The 17,280-nt window shown below is 44.8% G+C and overlaps 1 protein-coding gene across 4 annotated transcripts; it reads left to right on the top strand.

Moving 5' to 3' along the window:
* The first annotated feature begins 50 nt into the window (after positions 1–50).
* hjv (hemojuvelin BMP co-receptor) lies at positions 51–17,202 on the top strand. Of its 4 annotated transcripts, none has more exons than XM_085176372.1 (5): positions 51–4,295; positions 7,711–7,760; positions 10,759–10,878; positions 14,214–14,758; positions 15,049–17,202. In XM_085176372.1, exons 3-5 carry the CDS (start codon positions 10,800–10,802, stop codon positions 15,673–15,675), a joined length of 1,251 nt encoding a protein of 416 aa, XP_085032498.1. In that variant the 5' UTR covers positions 51–4,295; positions 7,711–7,760; positions 10,759–10,799; the 3' UTR covers positions 15,676–17,202. The 4 variants fall into 4 exon arrangements, with proteins under 4 accessions (XP_085032498.1, XP_085032500.1, XP_085032499.1 ...); XM_085176373.1 differs by lacking the exon at positions 51–4,295 and adding an exon at positions 4,304–7,063; XM_085176374.1 differs by lacking the exon at positions 7,711–7,760.
* Positions 17,203–17,280: the final 78 nt, after the last annotated feature.

Raw genomic sequence — 17,280 nt, 5'->3', positions numbered from 1 at the left:
ACCTGCCTGCAGCGCTGCCCTGCGCACAGATCAGCCTGTTCAGTTTGCACATGAAACAAATCGCTCGTTAAACTATTCAGCTGTCACAATTATCAACCACAGACGATTCAAAAGGCTACTTCTGTTTGAAATCACCAAACATTTTTATTTAGAGACAAAGATATTATCACACACGTGTTACGGTTGACAGATGATGACAAAAAAAGTAAATAATTCAATCACCAATCACACGTACGAGCTAACTGTCAGTATTTCTGCATTGGAGGACGTGTAAGAAGCCACGAGCAGAAAGCAGCTGTTCATAGGCTACGTTCACACTGCAGGTCTTAATGCTCAATTCCGATTTTTTGATCAAATCCGATTTTTTTGTCTGCTCGTTCACACTACAAATAAAATGTGACAGCAAACGCGCTCTAGTGTGAACGCTCAAAGCGGCCGCATGCGCAAAAGAAGACGTCACACACAACGCGCTCTGTTTAGACCCAGAGCAACAGTATGTTTGACTGATGGCCTTAATATAAAGACTTCGGACTTTACGTTTCCCAATTTTTGCTTTAAGTTATTTTGTTATTTACATAATAATGTAAATAACCTAATAATGATCCTTATTGCTGTTTTAGAGGAGCGCTGCTTCAAAGGATAGCTGCAGATTTCTGTCAGAATCTGCAGATTATACAGAACAAATAAAATGTTCACGTTTCTCCAACGTTGTCTTCCCAACAGTTTCACTGACATCTACACTGGATGGTCAGGAAGCGTTCGCGATGTCTTCTCCAGCGCTGATAATCGCGTCTGTCTTGTGTCAGTGACGTAAAAGACGGATTTAATGCGACTTGACCATCAAACAGCAGCTTTCTAAAACATCGGATATGTATCGGATTCAGTACCATATGAAAGTGACCCAGATCGGATTTGAAAATATCGGATTTGTGCCGTTTACACTGTCACACCATGATGACCAACACGTTCTCACTCCCAAAGCGTAACATTTTACGCTAGGTGACAAATCGTCAACATATTACGTTTTCGGCTACCCACCACGTTCCTAAATGACGACCTCGGCAAAATGAGGAAATATGAGAACCATGTGGACTCAATCTACACATGTTCGCTCTTTTTCTTCAAATCGCTTAGAAACACGCTATTTAACACCATTAAAGTCCTGGAAAGCTCAGGAAAAAGGTTATGGTTAGGGCTAGGGATAAGGTTAGGTTTAGGGCTGGAATACAGGGCTGGAACGTCTATTACCGCGGGAGCGTCATTGCACTGGTTTTCGGCCATAACCCGCCGCGTAGCATAAGAACGCCGAAGGTCTCCTTTCGCGTTCCTCAGGAACGCCGCGGGACGTGACAAAACGTCGGCATGTTACGCCTCGGGAGTGAGAACGGGCTGTGATGGGATATGGGTCGCATAGGGTCAAAAAAGTCGGATTTGATGCGCTTTCGCCTGCAGTGTGAACGTAGCCTTAGCGGCATCACTGAAGGCGCCTCTGGTGCCATATTTTGCTAAAAAGAAATATATGGACTGCAAAATGTATTTAGGAACAGGTGTGTGAAAAAGAGGCGTTAAAAGAATCAGCCTTTGTTTTTCCCAACAAGCTGTTTGACACAGTGACGCAAGTGCAGCCTCGTCTCTGCCGCACAGCTTTGCTGTCACGCTGATGACGTAAAGGCAGCGTCACTCTGATCTCAGTCTTTTACAAACAGCCCAAACAACAAACGCAACTTTGTCCCACGCTCCGTCCACCAGCTGTTTAAAGTAAACAAGCTAAACAGTTTGTTCAGGTTAAATATCCACGACGTCGCTCTCATCGTTGCTCTTGAGCTTTGTGAGCTATTCCGATCAGGCGGCCTCATCACCGGAAATGAAACAATAAAAGCTTTTTGTTTAAGCTTTTAAACTTCGTAACAACATGAAGGACAAAACTGTGGGTTAGCTCGTGATGTGTAATCTACCTCGTCTCTGAGCTCCAGCGCTGCTTTTGCTGTCTCGCCGGCCTGGAGGGGAGGGGGCGGGGTCGTGACCCCTGGGCCGGGGAGGCCGGGACGAGTGCAATATTGGAGGGGAGATATGACAACAGCGCACCACGTCCCGGACCTGCCCGACCCCGGGAGGAAACGCGCCACACACCCTGAAACGCACAGCCGTGTTTCCATGACTACAGAGGATATTACATCATAGCTGACATTGTAGAACAAGCTCGTAATCCTAATCTCTCCTCAGACTAAACCCTGATGCACGCTTTGCTTTCAACACACAAAGTTTGGATCACTGCATGTAATAATAGTAATTATGTACAACTCAGAAATACATGCATGAGTAGTATTATTTTGTTTAAAGCTACACGTTAATTTTAAGATTTTTGTACATTTATCAGGTTTTATTTGTTTGTTTTTCATTTTTAACCAAACACAAAACATTCAGCTGCCAGTAACACAACTTATAACTTATTTATCGACCATAGTTATCATGACTTTACAGAAAGTTACAGGTAAATAAGAGAAAAGTAAAGTTAGGATTGTGATTCCACATGTGACAAATAATCTTCACAGGATTTATGTGTGTGTGTAAAGGTTACACACGTCTTTCTCTAAAGTTGTCTGTAAAACACATGTTGCTATCTTTAATTTATTTTAAACGGTAACACTAATTAGGAAAAACACAGCTGAAAACAAGTTTTACACGTTTGTACCGCGATAAATACACGTGAAGTTAACAACTTGCTCTTTTAGTTAAACATCTTCCAGCGAAAGATGTTATAAAAACTAAATAAACATGTTATACAGAAAATGATGAGTTTTATATTCAATGCAAAAAGTCATTTTCCGATTGGACATAAACATTTATAAACATTTCGCCATCACAATCATATTATAACAAACTTCTGAAGTAAAACGCGCTTTTTCTGGCGGGTTTCAGCTCTGTTTGAGATCCATCCGCGGTTAGGAGCTCCTAACATTTCGCCTCTGAGGTTCACAGAGACGCGAGACGAGTGTTTAAAAAGTTCCGCTTCTCCCTCCTGACGTGTTTTTACCAGATCATCGTCACATGCTGACGTGATGAGTTCAGGTTCTTGTGATAAAAGCGAAAACGAAGAAGAGCTCACCTCTGTGCAGCCTCCCTCTGCCTGTCCATGTCGCCTTGTTGTTTCAGGTCTGTGGAGGGTCCCAGTCAGTCGGTGCTGGTTTTAATCCGCACCCCCACCCCACCCACACCACAAACCCCCACTTCTAAACACTAACAAAGGCTCTGGGAGCTGCTCAGTGAGGCGTAGAGGGGCCCCGCTTCACGCTTAAAGGGCCAACAACTTAACCTGGGAAGCCCTGCGGCAGCGTCCATCTGCGCTCGCAGAAGTTCACCCAGGGCCGATGGAGGAGGAGCCAATCACCTGTGTTTACCTGCAGACGCAGTGTTTGATTGTAGCTCCCACCTGCCTCAGCTCTGACGTCATCAGCCGCAAGTCTGAATGACGATGACATTAAAACAGCAGCAGGTGATTTTCTGCATCCTCAAAGTGACAGTGCTGCCCCCTGCTGCCGCTACGTGGAACCGCGTTTGCCCCCTGCACCACCGGCCCTCCCCCTCATTACCCTCGCAGGGTTGGCCTGTTGTATCCCCAGCTAGCTGAGCCCCAGCAGCAGGTATGTCTACATTAAAACACTTTTTCTTCCTCGACTATAATCTGCATAATAAAGATATCGTACTCCATATGTTTAATGTTAAAGCTTACTTTAAAATAAAATGTATTTTAAACGCTTTGTACTGTAGTAAAATTATACTTCTTTCACTGTATTGTACAAAAAGAAGCTTAAAGTCTTGTGCAGCCACTTTTCATATTCTGCATCTAATGCTCGATGTCAGCCACACATACGCTTATAAAGATGTGAAAAAAGAAACAGCAAGTAAAACAGCAGCAGGATGCAAATAGAGTTTGACTTCATGGAGGTCTGAAATATAAATAAACCGTCGCTGTGTGTGTGTGTGTGTGTGTGTGTGTGTGTGTGTGTGTGTGTGTGTGTGCGAGGACAGTTGTCGTGCAGCAGGTGGTTGTTGCAGACTTATTTAGGAACAACTGAAGCTCCCAGTGTGAACGCACCACAAGTTCCAGACCAGGACCCGGGGTGGGTCGATCCTCAGACACTAACCTGGACTGAGTCTGAGATCTGAGTCGAGTCCAGGAGAGTTTTGGAGAGTTTTGGAGAGCTTTGGACCGAGACCTTTAGCAGCAGGTTCAGGAGCTCGGATCGATTTCCCTTCAATAAACTGCAGACATGGATGGACAGAAGCAGCAGAAGGTAAGAGACAAAAAACAAAATACAAAATAAGAAAATTACAAACTTGGATCAGATTTTTATTATTATTTGTTATGATTTTACCTGATACAGACTATCAAATGATCAAAAACAGGAAAATAGTTATAGAAGAGGCTGTATTTACCTTCAACATAAAGAATATAAAATCATTGTGTGTTTTCAGCAGCATTTGAATATTGATGGTTTAGTATCACCTCTAACGCGTCCAGACGTCACAGAACAGAGTTTTTCTTACACTGAAGAAACCACCTACATGTAGTTTTGGACTGTAATATAAATTATGGAAAACTTTTTGTTCACACTTCTAGCAAATTTCATTTCAGGCTCTGAAAGTATAAAAAATATAGAATTATGTTTTTCTTCTTTTGGCTCTGGAGCACGGGCTTGGATTTGTTCCTGTTTTAGGCTCTAATAGTGAAACTACAAAATAAATGGCCTGTATTTGTATAGCGCTTTTCTAGTCCCTAAGGACCCCAAAGCTCTTTACACATCCAGTCATCCACACATTCACACACTGGTGATGGCAGCTACATTGTAGCCACAGCCACCCTGGGGCGCACTGACAGAGGCGAGGCTGCCGGACACTGGCGCCACCGGGCCCTCTGACCACCACCAGTAGGCAACGGGTGAAGTGTCTTGCCCAAGGACTCAACGACCGAGACTGTCCGAGCTGGGGCTCGAACCGGCAACCTTCCGATTACAAGACGAGCTGCCAACTCTTGAGCCACGATCGCCTTCATGGCTCAAGTGAGACTCTTTGTAGTTTCACCATCACGTTGGTGTAATCGTTAAACCCTGACACACTTTTTCACTTTTTGTTTGATGAATACAGTCTCGCAGAAGTGAATTCATGTGGTTTAATAATTAGCAGCTGCTGTCCAACAGAAAACACTTTAGTTACACGATTTCACTGTAAACCGGTGGCGTGTGATTTGGCAGCACACCACAGTCCTGCTATAAAACCAAACATTTTATCCAAATTATTTGTTTATTTACCAAAAGTGTTTTTAATGCATTTGTCCAACAACAAAAACAAGAAAAAATTAATTATTATATTTCTTAATATTCTTATTTTAATCATGAGTTTTAAGGTAAACTGCTTTGTCGTACTTTTATAAGACATTTTATTCATTTGTCTATCACCAAAATGTACATTTTGTCAACTGCTGTTATTGTGAAAGGCAGGAACGCGAGGAAGCTTCTGGTATAGATCGAGCTGTGCCCCAACACAGTGGGCAGCTCTTTAGTCTCTGTGCAGAGAGTCATTCACCCTGTTTCAAAGTTAGTGGCAGCTAGTAATGCTCGCTGAGACGAGAGACACTCAACAATCACATCCTTTGGATTTTTAAACCCACCGAGTCACACAGACGTCACTCTGATGGATATATTATTATAATAATAATCTAATATATATATTAGAGGGTTGGTAAAGGTTTCGTTTTACATTCGGACACTGACGATTAAAACGTGAGAAACACGAGAAAATGACCTGTGACACATTTATAGAGCCTGAGTGGATTCTGTGACCAGTATGACCAGTGAGACTCATCATGCTCGAAAAAATGTTCCCAGTGTGTGTGTGTGTGTGTGTGTGTGTGTGTGTGCTCATACATATAGACTGCTCATAGTGTGTGTGGGTATTTATAAGCCTGTGTGACTGTAACTCTGCAGAGCAACTGAGGTTTAAATTTAGCCCTCACACACACACACACACACACACACACACACACACACACACACTCACGTTTGCATTACTGGAAACACAGGACGCTGACCAGGAGCTTTTGCAGCAAACCTAACTTTGCATATTAATATTAGTGCATCACATTAGACCTTAAACCGAGGACACACCTTCAGATTGAATCATTCACCTTATAGGGACTCGCTTATCAGCAGGAGGTCGAGTCCTCACCATGCAGTTGTGTAAACAGACAAGTACAACAAGCTCGCACACACACACACACAGCTGTTAAAGAGGTCAGCTGACAGCTGTCTGTCACGCTCATGCTGCTCATTATTTTAAAGGACCAGTTCAGTGTTTTTATATAAATCCTTTGATTGACTGAGGATCAATTTCAAGCCCTCAAAGCTCAACATAAAGACTGGAAATGCTGGAAACAGCCGCATGCTCCCTGATCAGCGTCACATATTTGAAACCCCCCCAGGGGCCCCTGCTGAGGCCCCTCATTCCCACATTCCCAAGTGTGTGTGTGTCCCAGTAACAACTCCAGAGAGCAGCCTGGTCACCTTTCTGTAATCACAGCGTCTCCCGGTCAGACCTGGTGACACCGTTACTCCTACTGAAGTAGTTCCACATTTGTGCTGACTTCATGTGTTTGTGGAGCTTTTTGAACAAACCAGTCGCCTTCAGTCTGATCTGTGGTGGAACGGACAACAACATCAATAATTTATTGAGGTGTTCAACGCATTTCTGACACTGCCTCCTGCTAACAGCACACGGGGACGACATGTAGACGACGGTCTGCAAAGTTCTGTGTGGAAGCATCACAGTAAGCCCCGCCCACTGACTGCTGCTGTTTGCTCTGTAGGAAAAAACACAGACAAACAGACAAGAGTCCATTTGACAGCGCAGAGAGAAAAAAGGAGGCAGGTTGACCTGAATGAATATTTATCGTTCTTTTATTAATACTTAGATCTGCTTAACTTGGAGGAAACTGCAGAAACAGGATATTTAAGGATCTAAAGTAATTTTGTTATTGAGTTTATCAGTGAGGACCAACTCTGAGCAGGTAGGCCTCATGTTAAAGCTTCTGACCAAATTTCACACCTTTAACTTCTTTATTCCACAAAAACGAGCGTGAGACAGATAAAAGTGATAAATCATCATTAATTAACAAAAGATAATCAGTTGTTTACATTTTTTAAGCAGCATTTGCATTGAACATATAAATAATGTTAACAGAGAGAAATGGGACCATAAATGTGGTTTGGAGAGAACAGAAAAGCAAGCAGTGAGGAAACAAGTTGTGCGTCTTGTCCTTGAAGTCGATCCAAATCCATATTCTTCAGTTCTACTGTAGTAGATTTAAAGAGCTGTTTTAGCTCCTCCCCTTCAAGCCAGCAAATCAAATGCCAACAACAGTTAGCTCACGGGTGAGTAAACAGAAAACCCAACAATCCCTATGAGCAAGCGCTTTGGCATCAGTGGGAACTGTGATATAAATAACAGGTAAACACGTTTAACAATAAAAATGTAGACAACCAAAAACTACATAGACAATAAAAGCAATAAAAGAACGTCACAGTAAACAGTCTACAGTGAAAGTGTCGGTGCAGCGCAGCTAAGTTGACCATGACATAAAAAAAATCAAAGGGTTGAAAAAATGTTAAAGAATCGTTCAGGTGATCACGAGTCATGTGACATTTGTGTGTGCAGGGTTTCTAATGGCTCCTGGAGAAGAAGAAGGTCCAGTGAGCATCATGCAGGTGAGCTGAACGTCCTGATGGTGGCGCTCTGTCACATCTGTGTTACTGTGAGAAAACAGTCACACGATTCCACAGCAAGTGAAAAAAAGGGATGCGACTCTTATGTTTTATCCTCAGATGTGTAGATCGCTGTTTGCAAAGATCCGTCTGTATATTTGTTTAGAGGGGGGGAAACTCACACCGAAGGCCCGAAATGTGTTGTTTTTTTCTGCTGTAAAAGTCGGGACACTTCCACAGAGGAGTGTTCGGTGGCTGACTCACAGTACAGGAACTGCTCATTCTTCCGTTCCTGAGGTTTTCATGAATAAGATAAGATAACTCTTTGTTTCCATCGCACAGTCAAACTTAGCACAACAGTACAACGGAACTGGAAACTGTCCCACGCCGGCATACGCACAACAAACACAACAGAGGAATTTAAGTGGATTTGTGCAAGTGCAAGAAAGGTTTGAGCAAAAAAAAGTAATGATTTAATAAAAAATAAAAGAGTGAGTGAAAGTTTATTCCAACTCAGAGACATCTTCGGTCAGGCCTACCTGCCCTTTGACTAAGAATGTGGACCAGGGAGCTGTGCTCAATAATCAATAAATTATGAAACAGCTGTACAGTATATTTATTATACAGCAGGAATGCTGAATGTTTGAGTACAGAGACAATGTGTTTATCAGCGTGACGGCCTTTGGAAAGAAACTACAGATGTCTGCTTGTTTTGATGTGCGTGCTCTGTAGCGCCTCCTAGAGGGGAGGAGTGTGAAAAGGTTGTGTGTGTCGATTCTGGATTTGTTCAAATCCTGCAGACCTCACTGTCCATTGTAGTTTGTTCTTGTCCTGTTTGGCGGCTGATCCAAACCACACAGTGACGGACGAGCAGAGTGTAGACAGATCAGCAGCTTCAGAGGCAGGTTGAACTTTTTGAGCTGCAGCAGGAAGTACATCCTCTGCTCGGCCTCTTTGGAGATTCAGTCAGTATTGTATGTTGCTCCAGGTTCTGACCCTAGAAACCTGAAGGTTTCCACTGCAGACACAGTGCTGTTAGGTGAGCACATTTTCAAACCAAGGCTGTGCTCAAGCCCACATCTTTATGCAGATTCATCACCACACTTGGAACATCCAGTGACTGTCGCACCAACTTAGGTGAGGCCTAGATGTCTGACAAGCTACCTGCTTAGCCTGATTAGCAGGAATCTGTGCCCCTGTGTTCTACCTGTATAGTTTATGGATGCAGATTGCTAACTAAGCGTGGTAGCATTAGTTGATAACTTGGCACTCCACATATTTGTTTTAGTACGGTCACATCAGCTCGGACAAACCCAAAACACTAAAATCCAAAACACAGAGATACAAAACTAATTGGTGACTCGAGGGTAGCGGTGAAATCTCTTTTACAGTCTATGCATGTCTACAGTCTGGATTTGAAAACATGTAGAAGTGTGCTGAAAGGAGGGATTCATGCCTGGAAGTAGGCATGAAATTATATCGCGATATAATTTGAAGCATGTGCGGTAACGATATATATCGCGATATATTCTTTTCTTCTGTATAACGTATTTTCCACACTATAAGGACTTAAAATCCTTTAATTTTCTCAAAAATCGAGAGTGTGCCTTATGTATGAATTCTGGTTGTGCTTACTGACCTCGAACCGATTTTGGCTGCAGAAATCTGTTAAAAAATGTTTTAGTACATCTTTGGTAAGCCGCGCTGCTTGATGGATTGTCAGAGCATTACAGCTGCCGTAGTGAGGAGCTTCATGGAGGAATCTGGGTCCAAAACTCCGTCTAATTCAGGTCCCAAAGTCAAACGAACACTGAGAGTTAAAAACGGTCTAAATTCTTTCATCTTTAATTAAATTTATCGGGTGTAACAATTAATTTTAACATCCAGGCATCGATGAAAACATAATTTATTAAATTTAACAGAGTTAGAAGTTAACAGGAAGTTAGCTCGCTAGTTTCCACCTAAACATTTTATACCATGTTCTGACTGAGAGACTTTGTAAACTAATTCAAACGTACAGCTCTGCTATCACTTCCAACATAAATGAAGACAGAAAACTAAACAGCAGTGACGTTTGTAGGGTTACTGAAGTTGGACTACCTGGTATATAATGTTGTGCTACGTGATTGCTAGCTAACAGCTATGTTAGCATAACATTAGCACAGTGAAGCTGGAGGATGAACGCTAACTTTGTTTCCACTCGATAAAAGTTAGCGTGAGGGATTCTGGTGGTCAGGGACAAATGCAGTCGCATAGCAGGATGCTGTACACGGGCCAAACTTCAGTCAGGAGAACAACTGAGATCATTCATCCACAATACGAGGTTAGTCATTAATATACTGCAACAACATGGGAACAGAGCAGCTGCGAGAGAATTCAACATTAATGAATCAATGTTACGGAAGTGGAGGAAACGCAGTTTTTGGCTTTCCCCATATTTCAAAAGTGGTTCATTTCTTTGCTATGACTGTCGCCATAATTTGCAGATGATAATGGTTGTAGCCGCTGCAATGCTTTTGACCAGAACAGGCGCCGCTTGGTGACGTCATCAACATGCGCTATCCCGGTAGAGCAGTATGGTCAAAATCTCTATCATTGGCCAAATTTATATTGTTTCTATCGTATATCGTTTATATCGCCCACCCCTACCTGGAAGTCAAAATTACGTTAGTGACTGGTTTCAGTCAACCACAGAATTAATGCGAACTCTGATGATCAGTTTTAAAGAGAATGATGATTGCAATCAGACAGATGAACTCATGTGCAGAGAAATCACTGATGGACTGTAATATTTAATTATCACATGAGCCTGCCAGTGAATCATACTGAGTAGCATCATGAGAGGGGAAGAGAGGTACCAGTTCCCACTCAGAGCATCATCATGATCAGAAATCCTTATCAGAGCAAACCAGCTCATTTACAAGTGGAGGCGGGTTACAGGGTTTGGCTGCTAACAGGTAACAGACAGGTGAGTGTGGCACGTGTCTGTGGCATTTTTCAGACTGGTGCTGATTGACTGAACGACCTGCTGTGAGCCTGCTGATGGCGCTCTGGGCTGCCTTGCTGTGGAAGTGCTGGATCCACCTGACTCTGCTGCTCGTCCAGGTTTCTTTACCTGAAGGTACACACACACACACACACACACACACAAACAAAAGACTGCCCAGTACACCACAGACAAAACAGGAGAGTTCTTCATCTTGAGAGTCCAACAGGAAGTGGAAAGCCATTAGCGATAATAACCACAAACTGTTATTTTGATCCTTTAAATATTAATCAATGTATGTCTCAGGTATCAGCCTTTAGCAGCAGCTTAGGGCCTTCAAAATAAAAGCCTCTCATTAGAGAGACAGAGTGCCAGTGGATTCTTAAAAGCTTGTGTTTTTCTCCTGAAGATTTATTTTTTGCTAGAATTTTTGGACTTTCCGAGCAACAACACCACTCCACACCTGCTCCAGAGCAGACTCTGTCATAGATCAGCATGTATGAAAGCACCACCTGCTGACCAGTTCTCCCGAAAATAGCAAAATTCCTGAAAGATCCATCAAACACGGATGTATGGCTGGAAATGCATCCCAAACAGTCGTTGTCTTAGATGCTCAGATGTGTCTGTATGCCTGTTGTTTTTTTAAATTTAACTGTAAGCAGCAAAGAGTTTAAACCGCTGTGGTTAGCAAGAAGGTCTTGGGTTCAAATCCTTGTTTTGTGTGGCATGTACAGGTCCTCTCCCAGCCCCACGGTCCAAAGTTAGGTTAATGGTGATTCTATACCAGGGGTCTCAAACTCAAATGAGCCGTGGGCCGCTGCTGGCACCGTCATCTCATTGGAGGATCACTTTAGTGCTCAAAGTAGTACAAAAAAATCAAACAAACAAGAAACCACCCACTGATATTTCCTGAAATGTTGTGTTTTGTTTGTTTGTTTCAAATAAATTTCAAATATTGTATAACACGACAAAACTGCAAACGTGAATGCATCGTTTTCTCACTCTTAACTAACTGAAGCCTTTCATTGGTCCACCAACTAAACAAAGCTCCTTCTCCTCGTGGCAGCACTTCTATCATTTTGTTCGTATTTAACAAAATAAAAACGCAGACATCAGTGTTCACATTAATCTGAACTAACACAGCCTCAACATGTTTGTACTTTACTGTACCTCAGCCAGGTGTACGGCTCCGAGCCATAGTAGATGGCCTGTATTTGTATAGCGCTTTAGTAGTCCCTAAGGACCCCAAAGCACTTTACACATCCAGTCATCCACCCATTCACACACTGGTGATGGCAGCTACATTGTAGCCACAGCCGTCCTGACCACCACCAGTAGGCAACGGAGTAGGCCCAAGGACACAACGACCGAGACTGTCCGAGCCGGGGCTCGAACCGACAACCTTCCGATTACAAGGCGACCTCCCAACTCTTAAGCCACGATTGCCGCGGTAGTAAAGGGACCTCTGGCTAATACGGTGGGTTCTGTGTCGGCTCGTAGCCGAAAACTAGCTTTACTTTGTTGTCTGGGTCAACTTTGCTAGCGAGACTTCCGGTGTCATGGTGGCGAGAGTAGCAGCATAAACAGGAGCTCCTGCATCGATAGCTAAAATAATCCGCAATTCAAGAATATAATCCATTAAAAGAGACTTTCCCCTCAAGAATAATGAGCGGAGATAAAAACGAGAAGGGACGAGCCCCAGGCCGAAGCTTAGAAACGCGACTTGAAAGTAAGACAAATGAAACACGCCCCGAGCAAGAGGGCGAGAAGATGGCGGCGGAGGCCACAACATCAGCGCTAGGCCCCCTCAGACAGGTGGTGAGTGAAGTAGTGGCGGAGGGCATGCAAGACCTTAAGGCAGAAATGAAGAAGGAGCTATCGCTCGTGAGAACAAGTTTGAAAGAGGACATGAAAGCCCAAATGAGCGAGTTAACACACGAGATAAATCAACAGGTTACCGCTGCCACAAGCAGGATCGAGGAGGAGGGGAAACGTCTGGAAGAAATGGAAAGAAACATGGTGTGGAAGGAGAAATGGGACATTGGAGTGAGGGATGCCATTGTTCAGCTGTTGGATAACCAGAGGCAGCTCCAAGAGAAGGTTACGGATTTGGAGGGGCGCTCACGCCGTAATAACATAAGGATATATGGCATCCCTGAGAACATAGAAGGCACCTCCATGCTAAGGTATTTGGAAAGCATGATGATATCGGAGTTGGGGGACGGCGTGGACTTGGGCAGCAAGAAGAACCTAGGGATGGAGAGAGCTCACCAGGCGCTGGGAGTGCAGCCGCCGCCGGGGGCGCCCCCTCGATCAACGGTGGTGCGCTTCTTAAAGTTCAATATTAAAGAACAAATCCTACACGCTGCATGGAAGAAGCCTGTATATATAAAGGAGAAACGGATTTTCTTTGATCACGACTATGCCGAAAACATACAAATGAAGAGAAAAGAGTATGGCCCGGTTAAAAAAGTACTTAACTTTGCTAGCAGAGACAGAGAGAGGCGTTGAAAGGCTGCTCCAACAGAACTTATTGTTTTTGGAGGAAAACACGAACACGGTGTACAGTCGAGTCTTAATAGCTTACTTACAGCTGGGCTCGTCAGGCTCTCTTCTTGGCTGCAGTGGTTATTATTATATTTACATGCTTCCAGCTCCCGTTTCTGCTCGATGACAGCTCGTACTTTTCCTGTTTCTCCCTCCCTCGCTCACAGACACATAACAGCAGTCCATGCTCCCTGCAGCACGGACTACACTGCCCATGCCTTCATATTAATAGAATTTTTGAATAATGATTAAAAAAAAATATTTCTTCACACCAAGTAGAGGTTAAGGGAGCTGCAAGTGGCCCACGGGCCGAGAGTTTGAGACCTGGACTGTCCACAGGTGTGAATGTGAGTGCTCATTGTCGTCTTTCTCTCTCTGTTAGTGATGCGACCTGTCTGGTCTATTTACCATTTACCAAATCAAACTTCAAAGTAAACTAGTCCTACATTTGAAATATATTTTTATATTTATTCTTCACATCATTTCAGTCCAGAAAAAGCTGAGACTGCAGTATTATCGTATTACAGGCTCCTGGAGACTAAACAGGAAGCCAGTTCAGTGCACCCAGGATAGCTTTTCCTTATTTGGCTTCACTTGCATGAAGCTGGTTTTCAGCAACCTCCAGAACTGTGACGGTAAAAGTCAAAAAGTCAACGTGGACGTGGCAAAACTTGCAGTTCCAGTGTCCACTTGTGTCTCCAGAGTCAACCCGTGTAAGAAGAAGCTACTTTGAGCTCCTCCTTTATTCACAAAGGATTGCCACAGCAGTTCTGATGCAATTCCAGAGGGATTTGTATCTCCTTCCAGAATTAAACCGGAGATCATTTGCTGATCAGGCAAATGTGGAAACTACTGCATGGTGGGAGCCGTAGTTCGAGTGTCCGTGAGCCTGTTTATGCTAAACACGTTCTCCTTCTTATCAGTTACAGCTTCCTGTCATATCCTGAGGTGTAACTCGGATTTTGTGGCTGCAACGCTGGACCTGGGCAGCAGCAGTAGTGGCAGCGGCGGTGGGGCAGCAGGAGGAGGAGCAGCAGCTGTCAGCAGGCAGGCGGCGAACGCCGGTTACTGCAGCGCCCTGCGCTCGTACGCCATGTGCACCAAGAGGCTGTCGCGAGCGTGTCGCGGTGACCTCGCTTACCACTCTGCGGTCCAAGGAATCGAAGATCTGCTCATCCAGCATCGCTGCCCCCGGGTCGGGCCCACGGCACAGCCCCGGGCCCCCCCTGCTGAGACGCTGTCGGGGGACACCTGCCTCTATGAGAGGAGCTTCTTCAGCAGGGAGGGGCAGACGCCTGAATACCTGCACTGCAGCGTGTTCGGAGACCCGCACATCAGAACGTTCAACAATGACTTCCACACATGCGCCGTTCCGGGGGCGTGGCCTCTCATTGACAATGAGTATCTGTACGTACAAGCCACCAGCTCGCCAGCCAGGGGGGGCATGTACGCCACAGTTCTCACCAAGGTGAGTGCTGACACTTACAGGAGCACTCAAATGCACCATCAGCTTCTCATGCAAACCTCAACTTACGGTCGGGGGGGGGGGGTGCACGCTGCACGCCGTCAGTCTGCTGCAGGGCTGACCGATAAACTACAGCCCAGTGCTGTGAAAAGAGAGAAATGAATGTCAGACCTGCTGAAAACTGACAAAATGTCCCAATAAATAAATAAAAATGTAACAGAAACAAACATTTATGAAAATAATCGTGGAGCTATTATGGAAAACGACATTCAATGTCGTCTTCTTCCTCTCAGATCACCATCATCTTCAAGAACTGGCGTCAGTGTATCGACCAGCAGCTGTACCAGGCCGAGCTGGATAACGTCCCCGCCGCCTTCGCTGACGGCTCGATGTGGAGCGGCGAGTGGCGAGGTCATCGCAGCCTCACGGTTCGCTCTCTGAATCCCGGCCGGCACGCCGAGATCCGAGCGGTGCACGTCGGCACGGTCCTGGTGGTGCGTCAGAGCGGCCGCTCGCTCGGCCTCTCCGTCCTCTCGCCACGTGGCGTCGTTGAGGCGTTCAGGCCCGAGCAGGACCTGCAGCTGTGCGTGTGGGGCTGCCCCCCCTCCCAGAGACTCAACACACTTCACCCCCCACCGTCAGACCCTTTGGTGTCCACCGCCCTCAGCGCTGAGGACCACTGCGCGGCGCTGCTTCCAGCTCGAGACGTCTACTATCAGGCCTGCGTGTTCGACCTGATCGCCAGCGGAGACCTGAACTCCAGCATGGCCGCTGTCAGCGCACTGCAGGACGCCCAAACCATGATCCCAGACAGGGAGGGGGTTCACCTGCTGCTGGTTGGATCTGCAGGGCCCACACGCCCTCACCTCACGCTGCTGCTGCTGCTGCTTAGCATTTTGGGAACTCTTAGCAGGCACTGAGAAACAGGAAGTGACCTCAGACTGTGAAGCTGAAGGAAATGTTTGGAAAATTTTGCAAAAACAGCACCTGGAAGAAAACCTAAACGTGATGTCCCGGACGCTGACATCACTGCTGACACCTGAAGCTGGTTTTCTGGTCCCACAGAGGAAGCTCACGTGTGGGCGTGGCCCGTCTGCCTGTCAGATGGAGCCGGTGTAGAATATATGAGCGCCACGCGTCTTTGTGCTGTTGTTGGTCCGTTAGCTAGCCACGGAGAAAAGCCAAACTCTAAAACACAAAGAGCTGAATCGAAACTGAGACAAGTGTCACTGCGGCCTGTTTGTTTCGCTCGTTGAACTTTATGTTACGCTTCTTCGACATCAGGCAGTTACTCACATCGTGTAATTTCAGCATTGTGCTATATCTTGGAGGACTGCGTGGGAGTGTGAAAACCCCTCAGAGACATTTGTGGGACCATGAAACCAGCAGATGGCGTCCTGACGGTGACAGTCTGGATGGAGGGGCCACAGACTTTAATCGGAGCCCCGAATGTTTGTGCATCACTGCAGCTGATCCAGAACCTGAAAAAATCTGTGTGCAAAAGAAAAAACAAATTAATTTAGCTGCTAATTAACATCTGATAATAAAGATTTCCTCATGAAATGTTGAATAGTTTGTGATTTTGTTTTATTTTGATGTTCCAGTGCAGTACAAGAGCACGTCGCTCTCACACTGCAGGCTACTTGTTGTTCCAGAGTATTTAAAAGTAGAATGGGAGGCAGAGCCTTCAGCTTCAGTTTGGATTCAGGAGACAGACACTATCTCTACTTTCAAGATTAGGCTTCAAACTTTCCTTTTTGCTAAAGCATATAGTTAGGGCTGGACCAGGTGACCCTGAATCCTCCCTTAGTTATGCTGCAATAGGCTGCCGGGGGATTCCCATGATGAACATGAGTAGTTCTTCTTTACTCACTGCATGTGATCTGAGTTATTATTCATCTCTGGCTCTCTTCTACAGCGAGTCTTTGTCTGCTTTTACTATTTAGACAAACAGCATCAAATAAAGTTCAGACGAGACAGTTTCAGCTGCTCTACCACCATGAACTGAAATGTCCTGATGCAAAACATTGAACCCAAATTTCCATCATCTCCACTCCCGATGTGTTTGTGGCTGGATGAGGACCCAGGATAAAACAGAAGCCCTTTGTTACCCCGGTTCTTTTTTTTACTGTTTGTTCAGTAAACCTCCCCCGGAGCTTGGAGGACTTGGAGTGTGTCTACTGTGGCTGAAAAGCAGCGAAATTAATACCAGATAAACTTTTATTAGTCCCACGAGTGGGAAATGTTTTGGTCACGGTTACAATTTAAGAGCAGTAAAGATTAAGAAACAGAAGAACAGCAACAATAGAATAAGATTAGAAATAATATCATATATACAAAACAAAATAAAGTACACAGAATACATTAAAAATAACATCCCTCATAAGCTGCCGGTGTCCTGCTATCGATGTTTATCGAGAGCCTCCGGTGCTACTGCCTCTGTGTGCGGGTCCCATATATACCCCCTATAATCCAAATATATATATATATATATATATATATATATATATATACCCCCTATAATC

The sequence above is a fragment of the Neolamprologus multifasciatus genome, chromosome 11 (genome assembly GCF_963576455.1).
Source record: "Neolamprologus multifasciatus chromosome 11, fNeoMul1.2, whole genome shotgun sequence".
Lineage (NCBI taxonomy): Eukaryota > Metazoa > Chordata > Actinopteri > Cichliformes > Cichlidae > Neolamprologus > Neolamprologus multifasciatus.
This window is presented reverse-complemented; position numbering and strand designations above follow the sequence as displayed.